This window comes from Miniopterus natalensis, chromosome 9 (genome assembly GCF_054644295.1).
Source record: "Miniopterus natalensis isolate mMinNat1 chromosome 9, mMinNat1.hap1, whole genome shotgun sequence".
Classification (NCBI taxonomy): domain Eukaryota; kingdom Metazoa; phylum Chordata; class Mammalia; order Chiroptera; family Miniopteridae; genus Miniopterus; species Miniopterus natalensis.
The window spans coordinates 15,086,873-15,109,987 of NC_142089.1; the positions used below are offsets into that span (position 1 = coordinate 15,086,873).

At 46.7% G+C, this 23,115-nt stretch overlaps 1 protein-coding gene across 3 annotated transcripts in view; it reads right to left on the reverse strand.

The window, feature by feature from the left end:
* Positions 1-4,583: 4,583 nt before the first annotated feature.
* WASF2 (WASP family member 2) overlaps positions 4,584-23,115 on the reverse strand; it is a 67,461-nt gene continuing 48,929 nt past the window's right edge. For all 3 annotated transcript variants that reach the window (XM_016216756.2, XM_016216759.2, XM_016216762.2), the window contains exons 3-9: positions 18,279-18,413; positions 17,608-17,761; positions 15,393-15,510; positions 14,221-14,351; positions 11,753-11,905; positions 9,531-10,045; positions 4,584-8,549 (exon numbers count right to left, since the gene is read on the reverse strand). In XM_016216756.2, coding sequence (XP_016072242.1) covers positions 8,392-8,549; positions 9,531-10,045; positions 11,753-11,905; positions 14,221-14,351; positions 15,393-15,510; positions 17,608-17,761; positions 18,279-18,413 — 1,364 coding nt within the window. In that variant the 3' untranslated portion in view covers positions 4,584-8,391. The remainder of the gene's footprint in view (positions 8,550-9,530; positions 10,046-11,752; positions 11,906-14,220; positions 14,352-15,392; positions 15,511-17,607; positions 17,762-18,278; positions 18,414-23,115) is intronic.

Consider the following 23,115-nt stretch of genomic DNA (forward strand, 5'->3'; position numbering starts at 1 on the left):
GGGAGGCAAGGGCTGGGGCCCAGAGCCCTGCCTTCCTGCTGGGGTAGACCCTGGGCTGGAGGTGGGGCCCATCTCTCCCCTTCTTCCCAGGTCCTGTGTGGGGAAGGGGGGGCAGCCCGAGTGCTGAGCCCCTGCTGAGGCCATGACCGCTTCTCCCTGCAATAAGTGAGGAGACAGCAGCTATTAATATAAGATGAGTTCACAGGCTCACAGCTTCTGCAGGCTGGAAAACAGACTCCCGGGGCTGGGGGCTGCGGCAAGTCTGTCTGTCAGATTCTCTCCTGGAGCCTGGAGCCCTCCAGCCCCGCATAGCCCAGCTCCCTACATGCTGAGGCCTGTGTGTACACAGGCACATACACACAAGCACACATGTGGGGGGCCAGGCCCCTGGCTGTTCAGAGAACACACACATGTATACTCCCCCAAACATGCATGTATAACCAGATGTATCTGCACACTGGCACATACATCCGTACACAGATATATCATTGCACACACGTAGACAGACCATGTCAACTTCATGTGCACATGGTTGCATGCAGGAACACTTGCCCTTGCACACATGTGTATAGACACAAACACAGACTTATCCTTGTATACATGTGTGCACATGGGTCCAGACATGCATACCCAGACCCATTTACACACCATTGCACACCCACATATATAGACAGGAAACTGCACGTGTATACAGATGGTATCCATAGTCATGCACACACATTAGCATACGGGACTGCATTTAATGACTTGAAGGCCAGTACATGCCCTTTTGCACACAGTATACACAGTTGCACATGCTCCCCACTGCTGTCAATGCTTAGCAATCATGAATTCACAGGCAGACCCTTGGTTTCTAGCACCATGGAGCTGAGGTGGTTCAACCTCCCCTCCCTGCCTCTCCCCTCCTCCAGTTTCATGACAGGCAGCTGCAGCTCCTGCCAACCCCAATGCCTGCCTTCTGGCTTCCCACCCCAGGGGTCCCCAGATCCCTGATTAACCCCCTCGCTAATTGGCCACCAGCCCCTCAACTTTGCTGCAGGCCTTCTCGGGAGCTGGGAGCGAGAGGCTGCAAATTGGCTAAGTAGGATGGATCTGGGGAATAGAGTGCAGGGGCAGGGTGAGGGTGCTGTAAGCACAGGGCCTGGCTGGATCCAGGTAGGGCACCCCCTATGCCAGGGCTGGGGAAACACCGACATCATGTTTTCTTAGGAGGGCCCTCCTCTGATTCACATGTAGACAGTCCCATGAAGCCATCCCTTCATGCACACACACTCACCAGTCCTGTGCATGGCCATGCCCCACCCACTTCACACAAATGAAAAGTGAACATTTGCACATACCCGAGTACACTCATGAACAAACCCAGCAGGCATGCAAGCAAAATCTTACATGTACATCAATGCACCTGCCAGATATCCCAAGACAATTTATATGTACATAAAAACACACTTCGAGCCCCGGCTGGATAGCTCAATTGGTTATCGTCCTGCTACACCAAGGCTGCAGGTTTGATCCCAGGTCAGGTCACATACAAAAATCAAGCGATGATGCGTGAATAAGCAGAACCACAAACTGATGTTTCTCTCTCTCAATCTCTCTAAAATCAATAAACTTAAAAAACACACATTGCACTTTGCCTACACACACAAATGCAGTCACATGTACAGGCTTGCAAACACATACTTATATGTTAACACTTGCCTATGAATGTTCTCCTAAGTATACTTGCAGGCATGCACGACCATACACCTACACGTGAGTGCACACTGTGGGGTCCAGGCACACTTGTGCACCCCACTCACATGCATGTAAATAGATGAACAAGCTACCAGGTGACCACAGCATAGGGAGAAACCCCTGTAGCCTGCCTCTGGCTCTGCAGAGGGAAAGGAAGCTTAAGGCTGGTGCAGTCCACTGGAGGGGATGGGAATGGGGGGAACCCACCCAGGTTCCAAGCTGCCTTTTTCTACGTCCATGTTAATGCCTAAGCCTGGGTCCTCCTCTGAGTTCGTCTTAGCCTTCAGGGCTCCCAGACAGAAGGGCAGAGCTTCTGGCTTTAGCCTCTGTAGTTCCTGTCTCCTTGGCTCTGAGACCAAGCCCACAGGGTATTCTACTCTGTTGTAGGCAACCTGGGGCATTGGAAAGGGAGTTTCTATTTCCATGCCTGATACCACTTGCTGTGTGACTTTGGGCAAGTTGCTGTGCCTCTCTGTGCCCCTTTTCCTCAACTGTAAAATAGGAATAAAAAGCTTTGTGTTGGTAATCCTCCTAGGACTGGTCTGAGGAGTCCATGGGGTCATCTTTATGAATGTGCTTTACTCAGGCACACACATCTGGGGGAGGTATTAGTTCTCAAGACGATGAGATGCCAGAGTGGAAAGGCCTGCTTATGTCATCACGGTCAACTCCTCACTGAATAGGTGAGGCCCACAAAGGGAACGGCAAGGTGGGAGCCTAAAGAGCTGACTTTTGACCTCAGCCAGTAAGTCTGCTCCTCTCTACGTATGTATGTGAGCAAGTGTGTGCACAGCTGCCGAGGTAAGGGCGGAGATACTGACTGCTGAGACAGAAGTGCGCTATGCAGGACTCCTGGCACCCTGGCACTGACAATTCTACCACGTGGCTTCTTTGGGTGTGAAAGGCCTTTTCTGTCCTCCAGCTACAGAACCCTCTCTAGGCACCCTCATCTCCTGGGGCTGAGAGGTAGTCCATGGTGAGCACCCGAAAATGTTGAGTCTTGTGATCTAGCACGGAACTAGCTGACAACCACCCATAGAACTTCCAGGAAATAGAGCCAGATTGCCCTGGCCACTGGGTGGCCAGGAGGGGGCAGTGAGAAACTGGCAGTGTGAAGGGAGGGGTGGCTCCCAAGCACTTTTTGTGAGGTTTGCCTGTGATTATGTGTATCCCTGTAACTGTGTGCGGATCTGTGTCCTTGTTTGCACAAGAGCACGGCTCTGCGTGTATGCCAGTGTCCCTGGGCCTGGGTTCTCGTGTGCCCACTCACATGAATTGATGTCTATTTGAGTGTGCATGAGTGTGCATCTGAACAGGTGTGTGTGCACATACTAAGTAGTGTGTGTCTGTGGGAAGCCCTATCTGGTACCTAGAGGAAGTTTAGGGTGCAAGTACTTCCAACTCTAAAGGTCTACAACAGCTGGGCTCTCAGTTTAGCTCACTTGATTTCAAAGCAAAAACAAAATTAACCATTACCTGGAAGTGGGTAGACAAGAAGGGAAAACCTTTAACATACCCCTTAGGACACTAAAGACCTTGATTCTAGATGTAGAGATTCTGAAAGCTGTTTAAGTTGCATGAACAGAGAATGAGCTCTGGCTGGACACCCATGCTCGAAATGTGGCATTGTTTCTGGCCAGCTATGTGATCTTAGGCAAATTCACTTTACCCCCTTGAACCTGTTTTTCTCATGTATAATAAGGGGGACCCTTGCTTGCCTTATAAGGTTGAAATAAAATGTATGCAGATTGGGGCAGGTAGTAGGCACTCAGTAAATGCTTCTTATTCTCAGCATTGGCTCAAGAGGTGAAGCAACCTGCACAGGCTCACAGCTCCAAGTGGAGAAGCCGAAATTTAAGGCTGGGCCTCCTGCTTCCCAGAACCACATTCCTTCCCTCCGATTCCCCAGCAAGGGCGGCTCCCGGCACCACCATTTTGTCTTCTCCCAGGGCGGGCGGCTGGCTGCCTGTCAGTCACCAGCCTTGAGAAGCCAAGTGCTGACTAAACACAGGCCTGAGTAGGAGGGTGGAGTGAGGGGCTCCACAGGGGCCAGCGGCTCCCAAGCCCCCTCCCCTGCACTCCCACCTTCGGCAATGAGCTGAGCGGCTGGCGCAGTTGTTGACAATTCAAAACTTCTGCCCCTTCTCCCGGGATGCCAGTGGGTGACTCTCTCTGAACAGCAGGTATGACCAGCGGAGTCACCAACCCTCCTCCTGCCCCTTTCTTCTGCTGGGCCCGGAACTGGATGTCTGTTCGTAAATTATCCCCAGGGACAGTTACCCGCAGCAGCTGTGCTCGGTACAACCACAACCGTTGCTTCCTGGGTAGGTCATTTTTTGGGTCAGAATATAAACCCAGCCCCCTCGCCTGGGAGAGGGGTGTGCAGCAGCCTAAACCTTTTATTGGATTCCATTGTAAATCATTCTATTTAAGGTAAGTTGCTTGGGTCTGAGCAGCAGACAAGATGCCGGCCAGATGTTGGGAGGCAGCATCAGCATTCAGCCTGTGCTCCTCTCTTGCCTGACACAAGGAGTTACCAGCAGCTCATCTCCCCTGGTCCCAGCATACTTCCCTCAGCTAGCTGAGGGAAGCCTGGGGATTGGGGTGTTTAGGTCCCCAATTTGGGTTTCCTGCTAAATCAAAATGTTTTTCAGCCTTCATCCCCACCTCCCGAACAGGGTGCACCATCCACACCCAGAGGCCTGCTGCCCTCTGAGCCCACCCACACTGGACCTCCCTCTGGGGCTCTGGCCACCACCTGTGGCTCTCAAAGTTAGTTGCCTAAGCACTTCTCCCATTAAACACACACACACACACACACACGCACACACACAACCAGAGGTGGCTGAGTGGCTACAAAGATTTTATCAAATTATTTAAAACATTGGCATTTATGTATTCACGTGTATACAGTTACATGGAATCTTCAGGTCACTGGGGAACTAATGCGGTATACGTGAGCCTGACAGGGAAGCAAATGAGACCAGGCTTGGAGCCACAGGGCTTTAAAAAACTGGACATCCTTCTAAGGACCTGGGAGTAGTAGGGCAAAGGGAAAGGGTCACTTAGGTGTTTGGCTTAACCCCACTGCTCAGGTCTTTAACTGATGTTCCTTTCCCATACTCAGGGAAAAGGGACCCATTTTCAGACTGTATCCCCACTATGTTATGTGCTCACTCCCTGAAATCCTGATGTGGCAAAGACACCCAAGAATCCACTGGAATAGGTACGTATAAGTGTTTATGTCAGAGAAAAGAAGGCACTTTGGGAGCATTACGGTCACTCTCCTACATGTCATTCTAGACAGTAAGTAAAAATTGGTTAGTTTCTCGAGTGAACTGAGTAAAGTTAATACAATAACACTGTTCCCTAGCACCCACTGAGGCACAGAACAAAGTGCGTCTCTGGGTAACACCTGGTTCCCAGGTCAGCCAGACCCCAGGAGAGCTCAAAGCCTGATACCCCTAGGAAGTCTGATGTCTCCTGAGCAAAAGCCCCATCCCCAGGCCCTGAAGTCTGGTGAGGGGGGCTGCACTGGGAGACACAAGGAGAGCAGAGCTAGGACACGGTGGGAATGCTTAAGCAGGGTCAGCAAAGCCACAGAGACCTCAATCTGTCCAAGCTGGCGCTGCAGAGCCGGAGGATTGGCGCCACGGGAAGAGATTTCACATTAGCCCTGACAACACCGCCTCAGCTCTGCAGTGACATTGGCCAGGGTCGTTTCTGAGGACGCTTGAGCTTCTGGAGGCAAGCTGGAGCTTGGGTCCACTGCTCTGAGCTTCCAAGGGATCAAGAGCCTGCCCCCTCCCTGAGGCTGCTCCTTTGGAATGTACTCATCTCACAGCCTGGGCAAAGTCACCAATCACTTCTGACACTGCCCCCTGGTCTGAAGTTGAGCCCCTGGGCCACAGGAATGGAGGCAGGTCCCCTGGGCTGAGCAGACCAGGAAGGGAGGTGGTTCCTTGGCTTTGGCGCTTAAAAGTCCTTATGGGTAATTGTTCCAAGGGTTTACCAGCCTCGGCCCAGTTTAAATAATCACTAAACTTTGCATTCTACAATTACAGGATTCTAAAGACACATGATTACCTGCATAGGGTCCTTTATCATCTTAAAGGGCTCTGGGTTTAAAGAAGCATTTTTGGGGGTGTACCAATGCATAAATAGAGCCCAGATGACTGGGTCCCAGCCCACCCCTCCCCCCACCCCCCAGATGAGGAGGCATCGCAAGGCCGGCTGCTACAAAGCTCCGAGCTTGGCTGCATAGATTTTAATGAGAACGTCAGGCAGAGCTGTGCTGTTGCTCTCCGGGACTTGCAGATCATTACCAAACCAGCTGTAGGATGAGAACACAGCACATTGAAACCCTAGGAGGTCACTGAGCTAATGATCTAATCCTACCTTCCGCAGGCAGGCAGTGCCCCTCCCCACCTCCTCCTGCCCCCAGACCTTTCCACGGTGGACTGTCCATTCCAGAAGCCAGGCCAAAACCACCCCCTTCAAGGTCAGAGCAGAATGATAGCAAATGGCACTGGCTCTCCCTTTTTCCAGAAAGGTGGGGGATGGGGTAATTTAGTCAAAGCCATTAGGCCCAAACCCTGCCTGGCCAGGCCCCAGGGCTCCTATTTGGGAGAACCACTACCCTCTGCCTGTCACTCCAGCCACTCCTGGGCTGCAGCCGGGGGCACCTTCAAAGGCCATTTTAGGGTTCTGAAGAATGTACCTTCAGCTTCCAAAGTGCAAGGTGGGAAGCAAGGCAGGGGCACACAGCATGGTATGCTGAGCACTAGAGCCAGGTGCCGGCCATGTGCCAGAGACACCTGACGTGGGTGGGGGAGGGAGGAGGGCACTCTGGAGCAGCCCCAGCAGGAGGGCATGCAGGCCCTACAGGCCCTAGTTCAAGGAAAAGGCGGCAGAGGGGGAGCATTCAGCTGGGCACAGCAGCAGTACCCATGATTACACACTCTCCTCACGCCGGAGGGGTTTATGAGGGCTTTGGCAATTACTACAACCATTTGCTGTGCGGGGTAGAGACAGATCCTGTTTCTCTTTGTTTCAGGGCTCTGAAAGCAGGAGAAGCCAGGAGGAGCCGGTTTCAGCATAAGAGGCTACACAATAGTTAGAGCAGAAGAAACCTCACTGCTGGCCAAAGCTGACCAGTTTTTTTCTGAATAATAGCACCTGTGTATTAGCTCTGGGAAAAGGGGGGGAGGAAGGGAGGGAACATCACTGTGTGTAGTGAGGAGGGGAGCTGGAAACAAGACCCAGAGTCCCTCTGCTTTATAGCCCTCCTCGCGGCTGCCAGGCCCTCCAGGCAGCTACCTGCTACGGCTGCCAGCCTGAGGGACTGCAGTTTCTACAGTTGGCAGAACCTAAGCTAAAACCTGGGGAAATAAAATGGGGAGGAGCTGAAGAGGAATTGAAAACAGCACCTGTCAAAGCTGCCCACCCCCTTCCTTCTCTCACTACCTCTAGTCCCCCAAAACGGCAGCTCCCAAGGCCATGTGGTTGGTTGGCTGGTGATAGCAAAGGGGAAGCAAAGAATTATGAGAGGCTCTGAAGGTCTGAGCAGCACTGACAGGCCCAGCACAGGTCCTGAGCCCTCCTGCTGGGCTCCCCACCCATGGTGAGGTCTGAAGCAGCACAGAGCCAAGACTGCTCTGCCCAGGCTCCAGCAGGTACCCATTATTTGGTCCCAGAAAGCACAGGTGACTTGGAATCAGAAACCCTGGGCTCTAGCCTTGTCATGATCCAACTGTGTCATCTTGAGCAAGTCACTTCCCATCTCTAGACTTCACCATCAAGAGGGTAGGACCCAAGGAGTCCCACCATTCTTCCAGTCCTGCATTTCCAAGTCTCTAAGCTTGGCTCCTGACATCCAGCAGAGGCCCAGATCCCTGTGTGTCAGGGCTAGTTTGGTCATGGGTATTAGAGGTCAGAACTGGGCTATGGTGCCAGAGGCACCTGGTGGCAAGGGAGGGGCATTTAAAGGACACCCAAACACCACACTCAGAAGGGGGAGACTGGGAGGGAGGCAAACACCTCAGTCTTCATAAAGGCATCATTCTGGGCAGAGGTGATAAGGCCTTCTTTAGGGACTTGATGGGGATCCAGATACAGAAACAGCTTAGCAAAAGGCAGCCTCACTCTTATTGGGGCAGAAGGGTGCAACAGTCTGGCTCTTGGGGCATGTGGCCTGCTCTGACCTCTCAGTGCATGGGAAAGGGGCCAGCTGTGTCCATGCAGGCTTTAGGACCACAATGTGGCTGGCATTATTCGAAGTAGCTGAGGGCAAGGATTTTGGGAGAAGACCACAGTAGAAAATGGCTTCTAGGGAAAGGCACCAACTCCAATTTAAACCCATTCAAAGGGATCAGCTTTGGGGTTTTCCTTTCTCTTCAAGATGCAACAGTCACTTGAAGGAAAGAGGGAACATCTCAGCTGACCCTCAGATACTCCACGGGGCATGACTGTGGAAGGTGGGAAATACATGCTGATTTGGAGGAAGCACTTGGATATATCTTTGGTAGCTTCAGGAAGGCTTTGGCCCCTTGAAATTCTTTTTTCCTCCCCCTTCCCCCATGGAACTGTTGGGGGTAGGCATCAAAAAAGGCAGGTAAGAAGAAAAGAAAAGAGGTGGGCAGTAGGCAGGAAGAGTTAATCCGACCAGTCGTCCTCATCAAACTCAGAGGAGTCATCTTCTGAGTCACTGTACTCAACAGCAATGCGACGTGACAAGATGGTGGCCACGTCATTGCCCACGACATCCCGCTTCTCTTGTTCCTGCTGCTCCTCAACCCTCCGCAGTTGAAAGCCTGGTGGAGAGAGAGACAGAAGGGTTAAGAAGATGAGTCAGTCTCAGAATCCATCCAGGACTGAGGAAGGGGGAATGGCCACTGGCAGGCAGAATATGGGAAAGGACAGCACAAAAGAAGGATCCTCTGGGAAAGGAGGAAGCAAGAAAAAAATAAAGATGAAGGTTTATGAAATGGTGGCCCCAGTGCTATAGGTGGATCTGAAAGAAGCCTGCCATTCCTCCCCATTTCCAGCTCTCAGACTGGGGAGGACAGTACTTCTCATGAGTGCGGACTGGCCACTAGCCCCTACCCAGCAGGTACACAGTCTGCCCCATTCATTGATTACCACAGAGCTCAGATGCCCTAGGTTGTCTCCTCTAGACAATCCTTCAGTTCCTTGGGGATCCCAAACAGAAGAAACCACTCTAGTCCCTTTGTGCCAGACCTGGCCTCTGACAGAAAGAGAATAAATGCTCCATGAGGGTGAGATGATGATGAGGGAGGGGAAGGAGGAGGGGAGAAAAGGTGACAAAAGAGGGACGAGGGTAGGAAAAAAGGGGGAGAAGGAAATGGGTGAGAAAGAGGGAAAGAGAGTAGGGAGGGAGGATAGGAAAGGCAACAAAGGAGGGACAAGGAGTGATAGTCCAGCTGAAGAAGTACCTTCTAGGACAGTGATTCTTGTTTTTCTCTGGGGCATGAAATGGATACACACACACACACACACACACACACACACAAAGCACACATTTTCAAGGAATTCAAAGATCACAAGTTAAGAATTCTTTACTTTAAACCAGGGCGGAAAGAAATCTAAATCCCCACATTTTTAGGGTGAAGTCTTTCTTCAGGCTGACCCTAGGCCTGAGGTCCCAATCTCTCCTTATCCAATGAAAGCTACTCCCTGGGAAAGGCACAGAACCCCCCACCCAACCTCAAATCAGTCGCCCCAGCTGCAGAAAGACAACACTTCATGGTCCCAAACCCACCACTGGGGTTTACCTTGACGGATGGCTGAAAGCAGGTCGCTGCGGGCATCACTCACAGGAGGCAAGGAGGACTTGGACTTGGGTGTATCAGAAAATGGTGGTGGTGCGGCAGGCTGGCCATCTGCACCACTGTAAAGGAGAGGAGGTGGCCCAGGAGGAGGAGGGGGAGGGGGAGGGGGAGGTGCTCCTCCTGTTGGCTGGGATAAGGGAAGTGGTGGCAGAGTTGGGTAGTCAGCTGCCGGTGGTGGGGGAGGAGGTGGAGGGGCAGCAAAATCAGGGTGAGGTGGGAAAGAGGGTGGTGAAGGTGGTGGTGGGGTCACTGGGGATCCAAATCCTCCAGGTGGTGGTGGGGGAGGGACGTTTATCATCGGAGGTGGAGGTGGAGGGGCAGAGGGAGGAGTATAGCTGGCTTTGAGGCCGGGTGGAGAGCCCAGAGGAGGAGCTGGTGGTGGATGGCTTGGGCTGACCACACTGGATCTTTTGGGTCCAGCTAAGCCAGATGCCCTTTGGTTGTTGTCCACTGGGTAGCTAAAAGGACAAAGAAAAAGACCCACCATCACTTTCAGGATGCAAATACCCGCCTATAAGCCTAGGTTCATTTTGGTTGACTATATCATTTCATTTTGGTTCAAATAGAAAAAAAAAATCTGGAATGGTCAAAACAGACCAATAATGAAATGGGCAGGTAAGGTAATGAGCTTCCCATAAGTAGAGGGGTCTAAGCAGAAATTGAGCAAAACTACCTAAAAGAAGACAACTTGGGATTCCTATATCAGGTAAGGGCTGACCAAGATCACCTTGTAGGTTCCTCTCAAACCTTTCAGCTCTCCAAGGAAAGTCACTCTCCTGAACCCCCCTCTAATAGGAATGGTCAGTTTAATCCTGGAGCCACGACTACAAAGGCATGCAAGAAAGAACTGGAATAAAAATTCAAACACCACCCACCCACCCTCTGTTCCTCAGGCTATTAACATTCACTAGATCTCATGAGGGCAGGAACCCAAGCAAAGCTGACCAAACCTGAGCAGGGTACAGATTTAGGCAATGGCACTTTCAGTGTTCATGTGTAAAAACTTGAGAAAGAATGGAGGGTCCAAGGGTCAGCAGAGACAGGAAATGAATGTGTCACCAGACTTGACCCAGGCAGAGAGACGATTAAGGGGCACCTCTCCTGGGTCTGGTATGCTCGGCTGTAGGGTCACAGGCCACGTGTGAGGCTGAGGGCTTCTTTTTCCACCTCTGTATCTGCCCTGCACTAACAGCTAGTCCTCAGAACAGCATCCATCTTGCAGTTTTCCACAGACCTTCAAGCCTAGCTGCATCTGACAGGGCAACTGGCAGCAAGTGATTTGGGAGGCAGAAGGAGATCTGGGATTAGTGGTTTTAAGAGGCAAGAAGAATGGGGCTGGGGATGGGATGCTTAGAGCATTGCTTCAGGTTTCCATCTGAGGAAACCTCAACATATCCAATCTCTGACTGAACAGTGTCCAAGGAGAAAAGTGTAGCAGGTACCAGAAAGAGAAAAGTAAACAGATCTGAAGACTCCTTAGAGCCCTTGTCAACCATTACTTGCTAACTCTTCCCAACCTCTGACTGAACAGTGACAAATATCAGGGGCACTGACAAATATTAAAATGAACAGATTCTAAGTTTCATCTCTCTTTTCCCTTTGTTTCATTCTTTCTGGAGATTCTATCCAACAGTGAAATGAACCAGAAGCAACAAAAGAAAAAGGTGACCATCTGCTACTTCTTAGATAACTGGACAAGGTGTCATAAACCTTTTATGGAGAGCAAATTATACCACTTCAATTCAGGATGAGTTAAAGCTAAGTAAAATACGAGCGATAAGGTGGTAACTTCTAGCTTTTCAGATATAACTAGTAGTAAAGAACACAGGCTCTAGAGTCAGACTGACCTGCTTTCCAATCAGGTTAGACTCTGCTTTTTATTGGCTCAGTGACCTTAGGTAAGTTCATTGACCTCTCTGTGCCTTGCCATTTACTCTTACGTAAAATGGGTACCTATCTCAAGATGACCCTTGTAGGGGGATTTAGTAACATATACTGTTTGGTATAATGCCTGGTACCTTACAAACACTTGATAAAAATTATTTCAATTATCTAGACAGATTTGCCTGAAGTTATTTTAGTGGTCCTGGCCTGGATTTGGAACCCTTATTTTGTTCTTGAGTTTTTAACCACCCAGAGTGGATGGAAAAGGTATCACCATTTACCTGAATTCTGCTGGTGGCGGAGGCAAGCTGTCCTCAGAGAAGGAAGAAGGTAGAGAAGTGGAGTCTGATTGTGGTGGTGGTGGGTAGTTGCTTGCATCCATATTTTCAACAGAGCCAATACTGCCATTCTGGTACACCAAGGTGGGTGGATACCTGACAATGAACCCAATGAGAAAACTGTCAGTAAAAAGTCTGAATGTGCCCTCGCCGGTGTGGCTCAGTTGGTTGGACATTGTCCTGTGCACTGAACAGTTGCCAATTTGATTCCCAGTCAGGGCACATGCCTGGATTGTAGGGGGAGTGCAGGAGGCAGCTATCAATGTTCAGCTCTCACATGTATGTTTATCTCTTTCCCCTCTCCCGTCCTCACTCTCTAAAAAGCAATGAAATAAATTTTTCTAAAAAGTCTGAGTGATACTCTCCTTTTCTTAAAAGACCCCATACAAATGCATTTGATACAAAAGCTATTAGGAGAAATAAAACAAATGTATTCCCCATATAGTTTCTGTTATACTGAAATTTTATTTTAGGACTAAGAATTCTATTGTTACCATCTCCCAGGAATTTCTGCTGGATTGTTTGTAAGAATGGGATTCAACCCCGATTATCAAAACTGGATTCTCAGCATTGGTCTTGTCAAACCCAGCAGTTCTTTTAAATCCTCTCCCAAATGTTAGGAACAGCCTATACCCAAATCCCAAAGTCTGTCTGTGGCAAAGGGCAAAGCCAAGCCCCAAGGCTAGTGAGCTAGCTGTAAACACGTGACTGGCACACAGCCTGGTTTTGAGGTCGGCAAGCCTCTGGAGTGCTCAAAGACCAAGGAGGCATTTGACTGCAAAACCAAGCTGAGAAAATCCAAGGTGCTGCGTGGTTGTTAGATGTGGTCTCTCCGCCAGCACTCTTATCAATAACAAAATGAGCTGCCAATTAAAGTAGGGTACTATGGCTTGCCTCATGAAAACCTGCCCCTCAGAGCACTGGGCCTCGGGTGAATTTGCTCTGAGTGAACAACAAACCTCCAAACAAGCACAAAAACACCAAGTGGCAGCTAGCAAAATGTGGCCTATCATGCCCCGCCCCCTCCACCATTGTTGGCCTCTAAAGAAAGCATCTAAAATAGACCCCAGGGAGAACAGGGTTGGAGGGAACTGAATCAAATGATGTTTTGATGTGGAAAATACTTAAGGCCTAGAGCACTATAGGCTTGGCACATCTCTTTATAGGTTCATCAACAAGCATGTCCAGGTAGACCAGCCATGCAGCCCAATTCCAAATCTCTTGGAGAACAGGGAAATGGGAGGCAAAGTCCTTATTTTCACCAACCCAGTTCCACACAAAAATACAAAATACCAACCCCACAAAATAGTTGGCATACCATGAACATGCGAGCTTTTGGCCTTAAGAGTCACTGAACCTATGACAAGGGCCTGTCTGAACAGGATGGGACACCATAGAATAAAATGGCCCTTTTGCTGAAAGGTGAAGGTAATGGAGGACCCTCAGGGCTGATTTCCCTGTAGAGAGAAAGGTTCGTTTTTCTTCTCACCATCTTCATCACTCATTAAAACAAATCTCTTAATCCAGGAAGAACAAGTGTCAGAAGTGTCAAGATTTTTAAAAGTCAAAATGTTCATGGTAGAGTTATTTCTAAATGCAAGAACAACCCAATTCTTTCCTTTTATCATTCCTAGACACCCAGCATGGGCTGGCATGGTCCTCTGACAGTCAGGATGCAAAGTATTTAGGGGAAAAGCCAGGGCGACATTCACACCAAGCAGTAGTGCTGACTTGACTTTGAATGTCACACAGGTTGGACACTAGGATAAGCATCGAACCAAGCTTTAAGACCATTTTTTTTCCTTTTAGACCTCTAGTGTGATCTGGTATTAGGAAATGGGGTCAGACTGACATCTACTATTTCTTCATGGAGATATATAGCCTCAATACTGGCTGAGCGACCTTTCCCACACTGTCTCTGAGGCCTGCTTTCAGTCCCTTGGCCAGCTTCTCTCCTGAGACTGACAAAGGCTGACTGAAAAGTTGCTTTGGTGATGTGTACAAATTCTCTTCCTGGCCCTCCCCATTCTTGTGAAAGGCCCAGCTCTTAGGCACTACCTTCAAATCAATGTTCTAGAGGCAAAGGGCTCCCAAGACCACTTTTCTTCCCTATAGTCTTTACTTTGAGGAGCTTAGACATGCCAGTGTGGGCAGAGCAAGGGCACTAGAAGCCATGGGTTTTGTTTTCCAGACCACTTCGGTCACTTCATGTAAACTGCTGAGTCTTGACTAATTTAGCAAATTTTAATCACCAGATGGATGCACTTTAAAGTAGCTGATTAACAGTGGTATCAATCTAAGCCATACAGCCAGACTTCAGGGGGGTGTGAAAGGTATCACACTAAAGCTGTCAGACTAAGGTCCCCAGCCCCTTCAAAGAATGCTACCAATAGTAAAAAAGCATCACCTACCCAGAAGGCCCCAGCTTTTCTTTAGATTCCACAAATTCTTGTCCCATCTTCATTTTCTCCCACTCTTCCTTACGTGTCTTGATTTTACGTGGGTTTACATTCCCTCGATTTGGATTATCTTTCTTTTCTTTCTATAATGAAAATAAACAGGAAATCCTTTGTAAAACATTTTCCAAAGTTCTCCTCTAAAATTCCATCCACCTTCATGGGTGCACACCCAAGAGATGATTTGCCTAGACAACATAGTAACTACAGAATTTATAGAATTACTGCATTTGGAATGACACAGAAGTCACCTAATCCAAACCATCTTCTGAGCTCAAACACATTTGCTCAATTCCACACTGAAACACCTCTAGTGATGGGAAACCCACTACCTTTTTGGGTAACTTATTCATGTTTCTGAGCAGCTCTAATTGTTAGGAAGTTAGTAAATAGCTATTTGTTGTTCACTCTGCCACAAAGGTCAGTCGAGAGAGATGAGAAGTAATGACAGCTGTAGATATCTGGGGTAGATATAAGGAAATAGTTAAAAAAAAACACCCAAAACAACCAATGAGGGTTTCTTCAGCCTGTGCAGCTACACTAGCCCCTGGCACTCTCTTGGGCCTCCTGGCAGCCATGCTAATGGGATTGTGAGGTTGCAATTGGTAGGTCATATATGCTTATACACATCACTGGGAGTCTAAGGGGAGAGGAGCATCTCCCCAAACTAGGCCTATCCCCTCAGCCCCCCACCTGCCCCCACACACACCAGTAGTGAAGGTGTTAAACTGGTCCTGTTGCAAATCAAACACTGTAGAGCCTTGTGCTGATCTCTGAGAAATGAGCTGCAAAACTGGCAGGGAAGGGACTAGCCTAGTTTGAGTGTCCAGCAGAGTCAGGTGCAAATTGCAAGAGAAATAAATGGTGAATAGAAAAGTCAATTTCTAAAACTCAGTCTGAATATACTCAATTGTTAATAGCACTGGGGGGAACAAACACATTTTTGGTGTGATTTATACTTTCATCTTGGTTGTGCTTAGAGTGGACACATTTTTTTAAGAGTTTCACCTGGCATCCAAGCAAGCAGCAACTCAGAATGATTACTTCACATAAGACTGGCTTCCTTTTTATCCCCCCTCCACAATCGTGCCTACTGATGTGCAGAACAGAGGCCCCTTTCCCCTCACCCTATGCTTTCTCTTCTCTTTCATGATATCCTTGGTGTCCTGCAGCATCTTCTCCTTCCAAAGATCAAAGAAGTACGAAGGGTCTGTGTAGAATTTGAGTGCCTCTTTCCCATCGTCCCTGGGATAGAAATGAAGACAAGTAGCTGTCAGTAGACAGATGAGCTCCTAACCAAATCCAATATTCCAAATACCTACCAGTTAGCAGTTTTTACACTCAGGAATCGAGTCATTCAAATTGATTGCATACTTCCTCTCCCATACCAGCGTTTCAATGCCCCTTGAATGCCACCTCTTTATTTATCTGGCTTTTAAAGAACCTTAGCCTTACTTTCAATTCCTGGTAGAGGAATTTGCATGGTCAGGGCAAAGAATGGGCCATAGCAGCAGGGATCCCGATTATTTTTAATGATCTGCATAGCCACAGACATCTCCTTGAGGATGTCCTGATATCTTGGCACATCAGAGGGGATTTCTGCCACTGGTTCCCTCTCCCCACACCAATTACCCTACAATCTCTAGGAAGCATTAGTGGCCTCCCACCCACCTGAAACCTGTGCAACACGTGTAGGTTCAAATGTGTACATACGTATACATATACACACATCAATGTAAATATGTGTGCAGTTGGTATTCCTCTGTGAGAACAGATAACAAGAGCACTCCACCTTCTTGCTCCCTTCTATAATAGTTCAGCATCCCCCACCCGCCCCCAGATCCCCAACCACAAGGGGGCCCCATTGAGAACAGATGCCAGATGTTTTATGACCACAAGATTTAATTACCATCTCTTAGTGGCTGTGAGGGAATAGAGTGAGTTACTGAGTGTTAAGGTAAGAGTTATCTGCCAGACTCGATGATCCTGGTTGGAATCCTGCACTTTGGCATAAGTCTCTCTCACTTTCCAGAAAGCATGTGCTTAGGGACATTTATTTTAACACTATTCTGAACTAAAAAGAACTGGAAAGGCAATTCTATGTCCTGGCTTCTAATCGTATCACAACACACAGAAAGCATTTGCAAATCAAACTCTAATGATTTTTATATTAAATCTTGTCGAGTTAGCTACATCCCTGCTCATTTCTGTTAGGCCAAATTCAGATAACTGAAAGGAGAATGTTAAAAAAGAAAAAACCATCACCTAAAAAATAAACTTGTTTTACATCATTTATTTATCCTATCCTACCACACCCTATATCACACTCCCTTCAATATTATCAGGTGTGTACTCCCTTCTGCCCTACAACTCCTCTGTAATCCAACTAAATGACAAAGCCTGCAGGGTCAAATCTCTGTCCTAGTAGCCCCTTTGAAAGCCAAGGGGCAAACATAATTTCACACAATAATAATACAGGATAGATGTCAGGTACTTTCTAGATATCTGTGTGAGAAGCTACCATGCTCCTATTCCAGGCTCCCTGATCAGGCCGCTATCCTTGAATTCCCTCCACACACATTCTACTTTGCAGTATACCCATCTCTCACAGAAGATATCTGCCTCCAGCTATCTGTAATTACTTTTTACCTGTTCCAAAGATATTTATGGATGCAAGCAAGATAAATATTTGCTTTCTGCCCCTGCTCAGTGGTTATTTGCAGGATGATAACACTACTAGACCATTAGAGAAGAAGGGCTTGAAGGTGTCCACAAGGCTTCCTTCTTTTTTAAAGTCCAGCCACAGCACTGTAGGTCCTTTCCAAGGGGAATGCTGAAAGGATGTTCAAAAAGTGAACAATACTCATTTGGAAGAATGCCAGTCACTCCTTAAGCTTTGGAAGGACCCTCAGGGCCCAGAGCAGCCAGTCCACAAGGCTGGCCCCACTAACACGCCCAAACATCTGGTAATCTAGTGGTTTCCGAGTAAGTGGGAGCCTTGCTAGAATGTTGCCCCTGGGATACATGCTATAGGACTGCCTTGTAATGAAGTCCTTTTGGTTCTATAATAACTAAATTCCTTGGATGGAATCCAAGATGGATCTGGCTATACCAAATTCAACTCTGCAGCATGCAACAGTATAGCAAACTTTCAGTATATGAATTTCAGAAACCAAACAATAAGTGACAACTGTTTATGTGGTAAATGTTCGGCCATAAGCAACTCTGGGGCTGGTAGTGAGCTTTTTGATACTATTCTCTGACGTACACAATATCTTTAAATAAAAAAACAATCTAATATTGTTAACCACAGGCCAAAAAAGGAGGAGCTACCCAGGTTACCTGTAAGGGGTAAGATTGTTGAGAGGTGGAGGAGCATCACAGGTGTTGTATGTTTCCAAGACAGGTACTGGGAGAGAGTTTCTGTCAAATAGCTTCTGGTCTTGAATCGTAGAGCTTCTGAAGGCCTTTCGGGTGTTGATTCCTTGTAGTGACACTGAGAGAACATGGAAGGCATTAGAAAATGGACGACAGGCTATTTGAGCAAACACTGAGTCACACCAGTCGGAGAGGCCTCAGCTGCTACATTTCTTGGCTGCGGCTGTCTGCAGCCAGGTTTTTTTTCTCCTTCTCTGGGGAAGCCCCACAAGGCTGTCAGCAGCCCAGCCATTTCAGACTGAACAAAATGAGGCAACACAAAGGTTTACTATGTGGCCAGATCTAGCAGGCCTCTCCTGAGGAGGAATGAATCTTCCAAGTACTTTTATGGTAGCAAAATAAGATGGGGGAGGGGGAATTTGAGAAAGAGGGAATTAGGGGAATGGGAGAGAGGGAGTGTGTGGGAGTGTGGTAGAGCTAAAAAGGTTGCTCTACACCACCCAGGCTTGTGTCATTTCAAAGCAGAACTCCATAGGTCTCTGTGATTTCTCCCCTCACTTTTTTTTATAAATCAGGAAAAAAATTCTAAGAAACTGCTCAGCAGAGCCTGCAAATGCTGAGCTCAGCTTCCTTACCTTCTTCTTCCTTGGGATCCAGCTGAGTGACTTTAACTTGTAGGCGGTCAACCCTCTCAGCAAGGGAGCTTACCCGAGAGGCAAAGGTAATTGCCTGAGTAAAGAGCTCTCCAAAAATGTCCTCTGCATATTTACCTGAAAGAACAAAGAAACCAAGTCATTAGTGCATAAAAGTGACATAAATGGTCAGAAAAACTGGCTACTAAAGATTGTATTTCCCACCTCCAAAACACCCCTCCCTCCCTCTCAAGATGGTCTGGGTTGTATGTAGATGCTTGCTACTGGAGATAGAGACATATCCTCCATAGCTGGGGCACTCTGCATATGAGTCTTCTTGTCAAACTCTAAACAGTCAGGAAACTCAAAGCAGTCTGAATAAAACTGAAAGGCATAATACAAAAAATGAATCCTGGAAGGGTAGACAATATGTCTACACATTTGCCTATAGCCCTTAGCCCCTTGATACTCTGTAAAAGCACCTTGTAAATGGTTCTGGAAAACAGACTGGAAGTTAGAAGAACCTACTAGGTGTCTACAATTAACATAAAAAATAAGACATTACATCCTCAGTGAAGCCTCAAAAGTATATTGAAACAACCATGATGAGCAGTGGTATCTTCAAGGAGCTTTGAACTTATCATCAACTCACAGAAGAGACTTACAACTTCTTCTAAGAGGTGAAAAGCTTTTTTTATGTTTTATAACCTACAACTCTGAAAGGCTTTGGTCTAGGTTATAATCCTTCAAATCTGCATCTCAGGGGGAAAAAGTGAAAAGCTGAAACTTTCAAGCCCTCCCTAAAAAAACAACATACCAGTGGTCTTTTTCCACAATGTCTTGTTTTTTAGAAAAAGAGTTCCATAGATTTCTGTACTTTCAACCCTGGGCAAGGAGAATTTGCAGCCAAAGAAACATAACAGCAATTTGACGCTACCTTCATATTGTCATTCCAAGCCACAAAGCACATTCTCGCTAGGAATAAAAAGTGGTGCATACAAACAAATATACCTATCTGAGTTTCTTACTTGCACAGTGAAGGCAGGTATAAGTGACTGTGCTCAACCAAAAGATAATTTCTTTGAGAACTATTCAAAGCGGGCTCTAATTTTTAGCTTCTAAACTTGATTTATGCTTAGTCCACACTTGGGGGGGGGGGAGAATTAGTCCAAAAGGCCAAAACTGCACCTTTGAGGTGAACTGCACCTTTGAGGTGAACCTTCCCAGTGGAACCTGGAGAGTAAGGATAAGACTAATCAACTGCATATTTTGAATTGCTGGTAAATTTAGTCAACAAGGAGTCTGTAATCAAGGAAAGGAGCAAGTCTTTGCATACTGAACGGTTTTGTGATCTAAACAGCCATGGGAAGCTCCTAGGCCCAAAGGACTCAAACTGGCTAATGAGCTGTACTTCTACTCTGCAGGCTGAGGATCCTATCTGATCCCTGTCCATAATATGGCTAAGACCCTATAAAAACCACACTGTAGCCTGGCTGGTGTTGCTCAGTGGTTGAGCACTGACCCAGGAATCAAGAGGTCACTGGTTCGATTTCCAGTCAGGGCACATGCCCAGGTTGTGGTCTCCCATCTCCAGTAGGGGGCGTGCAGGAGGCAGCGGATCAATGCTGTTTCTCTCTATTGGTGTTTCTCTCTCTCTATCCCTTTCCCTTCCCCTCTCTCTAAAAATCAACAAAAATGCATTTTTTTAAAAAACTATACTAGCCCTGCTGGGAGTGGCTCAGCGGTTGAGCGTCAACCTAGGATCCAGGCGATCAGGGTTCAATTCCTAGTCACGGCACATGCCCGGGTTGTGGGCTCGATCAATGACTCTCTTGTCATTGATGTTTCTATCTCTCTCTCTCTCCCTCTCCTTTCCTCTCTCTGAAATCAATAAAGATATATTTTTTAGAAATAATAAATAAATAAAAATTAAAACTATACTGTACCATGCTCATCCAGGTAACAGAAAATTGTGAGTGTAAGGCTAAAGCAGACAAGCATGTAACATTATGTGTGGAAAATAAACCAGGCTCAAAAATACCTGTTGTTCATCCAGCTGTTCTAGGGGAAAAGAAAACCCCAAATTAACTTACCTTTGGGTCACCAAGAGAGTACCTAGGATTTCCTGGCTCTTCAGTGAAGGGAGCAGTGATAGTGGGAGTAGAGGCTTACTGTGGCACAGTGGTTTTCAAGATAAAAATCTTACAAAGAAACCCAACATATAAAAATGGTAACATTGAGAATGCTATTTGAAGAGAAAGTGAGGTGTGTGAAGGCTTTCCCACTGTCTCATCACATCAGGCCCTAGGCATACTTAGAACTACAAGATGATACATGGAATAAGCAGTGGACTTCAAACCAGAAAATATGGGTTTAAGTCTCAGTTTTTTCTATTTATACCTGTGCACTCTTCAGCAAATCACACTCTCTCAGCTTTAGTTTCCTCATCCGTAAAACAGGGGCAACTGTATCTACCTCACCAAGTTGTCATAGGATTAAATGAGCTAAAAATGTAAGTTATTACAATGAGATTCTTTCTTATTTTGCTCAACCATATCAGATGACTTTTAAGAGTGTGAATATCTAAAAATCCTAAACTGTATGCTTAAAGGAAATTTTAAATATAATTCCAGTCAGTAATCTGATAGTCCCTATTCTTCAAGTACTAAAAATTACTCCAACCGTCGAGAAAACCAGAGTGCCTTGTTCAGAGTAAAATTTCACTCATTCAGATTACCAAGATAGACACACTATCACATAGGGACATTCATAATGGATATCACATTTTGCAAAAGATTCCAGAAGTAGTCATCAATTTTTCCCCCCTTTGCAGAACTCTTCACACGAAATATTATGTGGAAATGGAACAGGTAAAACTGATTTAAAATGTGAAACTACTCTTGTTGGAGTCTAAGTGGGAGTCTTGAAGCCTCCCCCCCCCCCCAACCCCATGGCATGACCGCACTACACTTGATTAGAAAACCCAACATCACAGCATGATTTCTTAATGACCCAAGTGGGGGTTTCACTCTCCTGGGTGGTCAAAAGTGCTGGCTGGCTGTGCCTTTATTTCCTAAGATATGGCAACCTAATATGTGAAATACCAATCTCACTGCAGTAAGGGAAAATAAGAATTCTGGATATGCTATCACGAAGCAATCCACAGCTGTGGAATTTTTAGTTTTGTGCTTTATCCGTTCCATAATCACACTTTCCCTACTAGACTGAGCATTTCTGGCTACAGTACAATATATGAGGCTAAGATCATGAGCTTGAAGCACTTGAGAGTCCATTCCTGCATCCTTCTCTGTTAGATGAAATCCTGGCATCTTTCAAGGCCTGGTTCAAATATACCCTCTTCTATACAGCCTTCCTTGATGCTCCCCATCCCCATCTGTGCACTCCCTCCCTGCAGGCAGTACTCATTCCTTACTTCCCTGTATTCACTGTGCACTAACAGCATGAAATGGCGAAGAGGATACAGGCATGAAGCATTCAACAATCATTTACTGAACTTCTACTGGGTGCCAGGTACTGGGGTTCAAGGACAAACAATACATGATTTCCACCTTCAAAGAACTTTTAATTTAAGAGATATAGATAATTTTCAATATAATGTGGTAGGTAAGAATACAGGCATGTAATAAGAGCTCATAGGAGCACTTAGCCCAATTTGGAGGAGGAGATTCCTGAGCTGGGCCTTAAAAATCACCTATAAGGATGGCAAGGGCTCTTCAGGCAGGGGCAACAGCAAGGGCAGGGCACGAAGGTATGAGAGTATGCGCTAAGGGAAACTACAAGCAGTTGATAATTCAATCTTTTTCCTCCCTTCCTCCTCTCTCTTTTTTCCTTTGTTCATTTTAAAGGAATCTTTTAAAAAGACTATAAAATGGGAGATGTATTGCAGAAAATGAGGCTAGAATGGAAAGCAGGTCTTGAAGAGTCTTGAATGCTAGGCCAAGGAACTTACATAATATCATAGTGAGGAACAGGGGAGATAAATAGTTAACATGTACTCTTAGTTTAAAAAAACTTTTTAAATCACAAAAGTTAACACTGCCTTCACTTTTAAAATTTCAAACAACTCAGAATTATAAAAGTAAAAAGTGAGATTTGCATTTTGGGCAGAACACTGTGGCAGGGGTATAGGTTTAAGATTTGTAAGATTCTTAGGTTTTTAGATTTGGGGGGGGGGGCTGATCAGAGAAAGGGAGGCCAGAGGGAGGCTAGGGCATTAGTTTAGGTGAGAGTCAAACAAGGTCTGAACCAGGGCCCTATGGGCAGAGACAGAGTGTAGGGGACTGAGAAGAGAAATCCTTAGGAAGTCTGACTTGCCTCTTACTGGCTGCTGTCTCTCAGAGCAAATTATCTTACTTTTCTGAGCCTTCATTCCTTTATCTGAAAAACAGAAATACCACCTACCCTTACAGGATTATTGAGAAGATTAAATGAGATAATCTACGTCAAGATCCTATTAAAACCTGGCATAAAGTAGGCAATCAACAAATATGAGTTCTTTCCTATTCTTCCCATTCTTCCCTTAAGAATTACTTATTTCTGTTCTCCTATGGTAGATTATAAGCTCCTGGAAGGCAGAGACCATTTCTCATTATCACTGTATCCCCCCAGCATTAAACATAAAATACGTTCAATACATGTTTATAGGATGAATAAAGGGTCAGTTGGCTTCACAATGTAAGAAAATCTTGTTTCTGTAGGCACAAGCTGACCCTGGCCCTCATATCAGCTTCCTTAAGATAGGAGTAGTCTGATCACAAATGGGAGAGTGAGCAATGGCATCCATCAACACTACCCTGAAAAAACACCTCAGAGCGAGCAT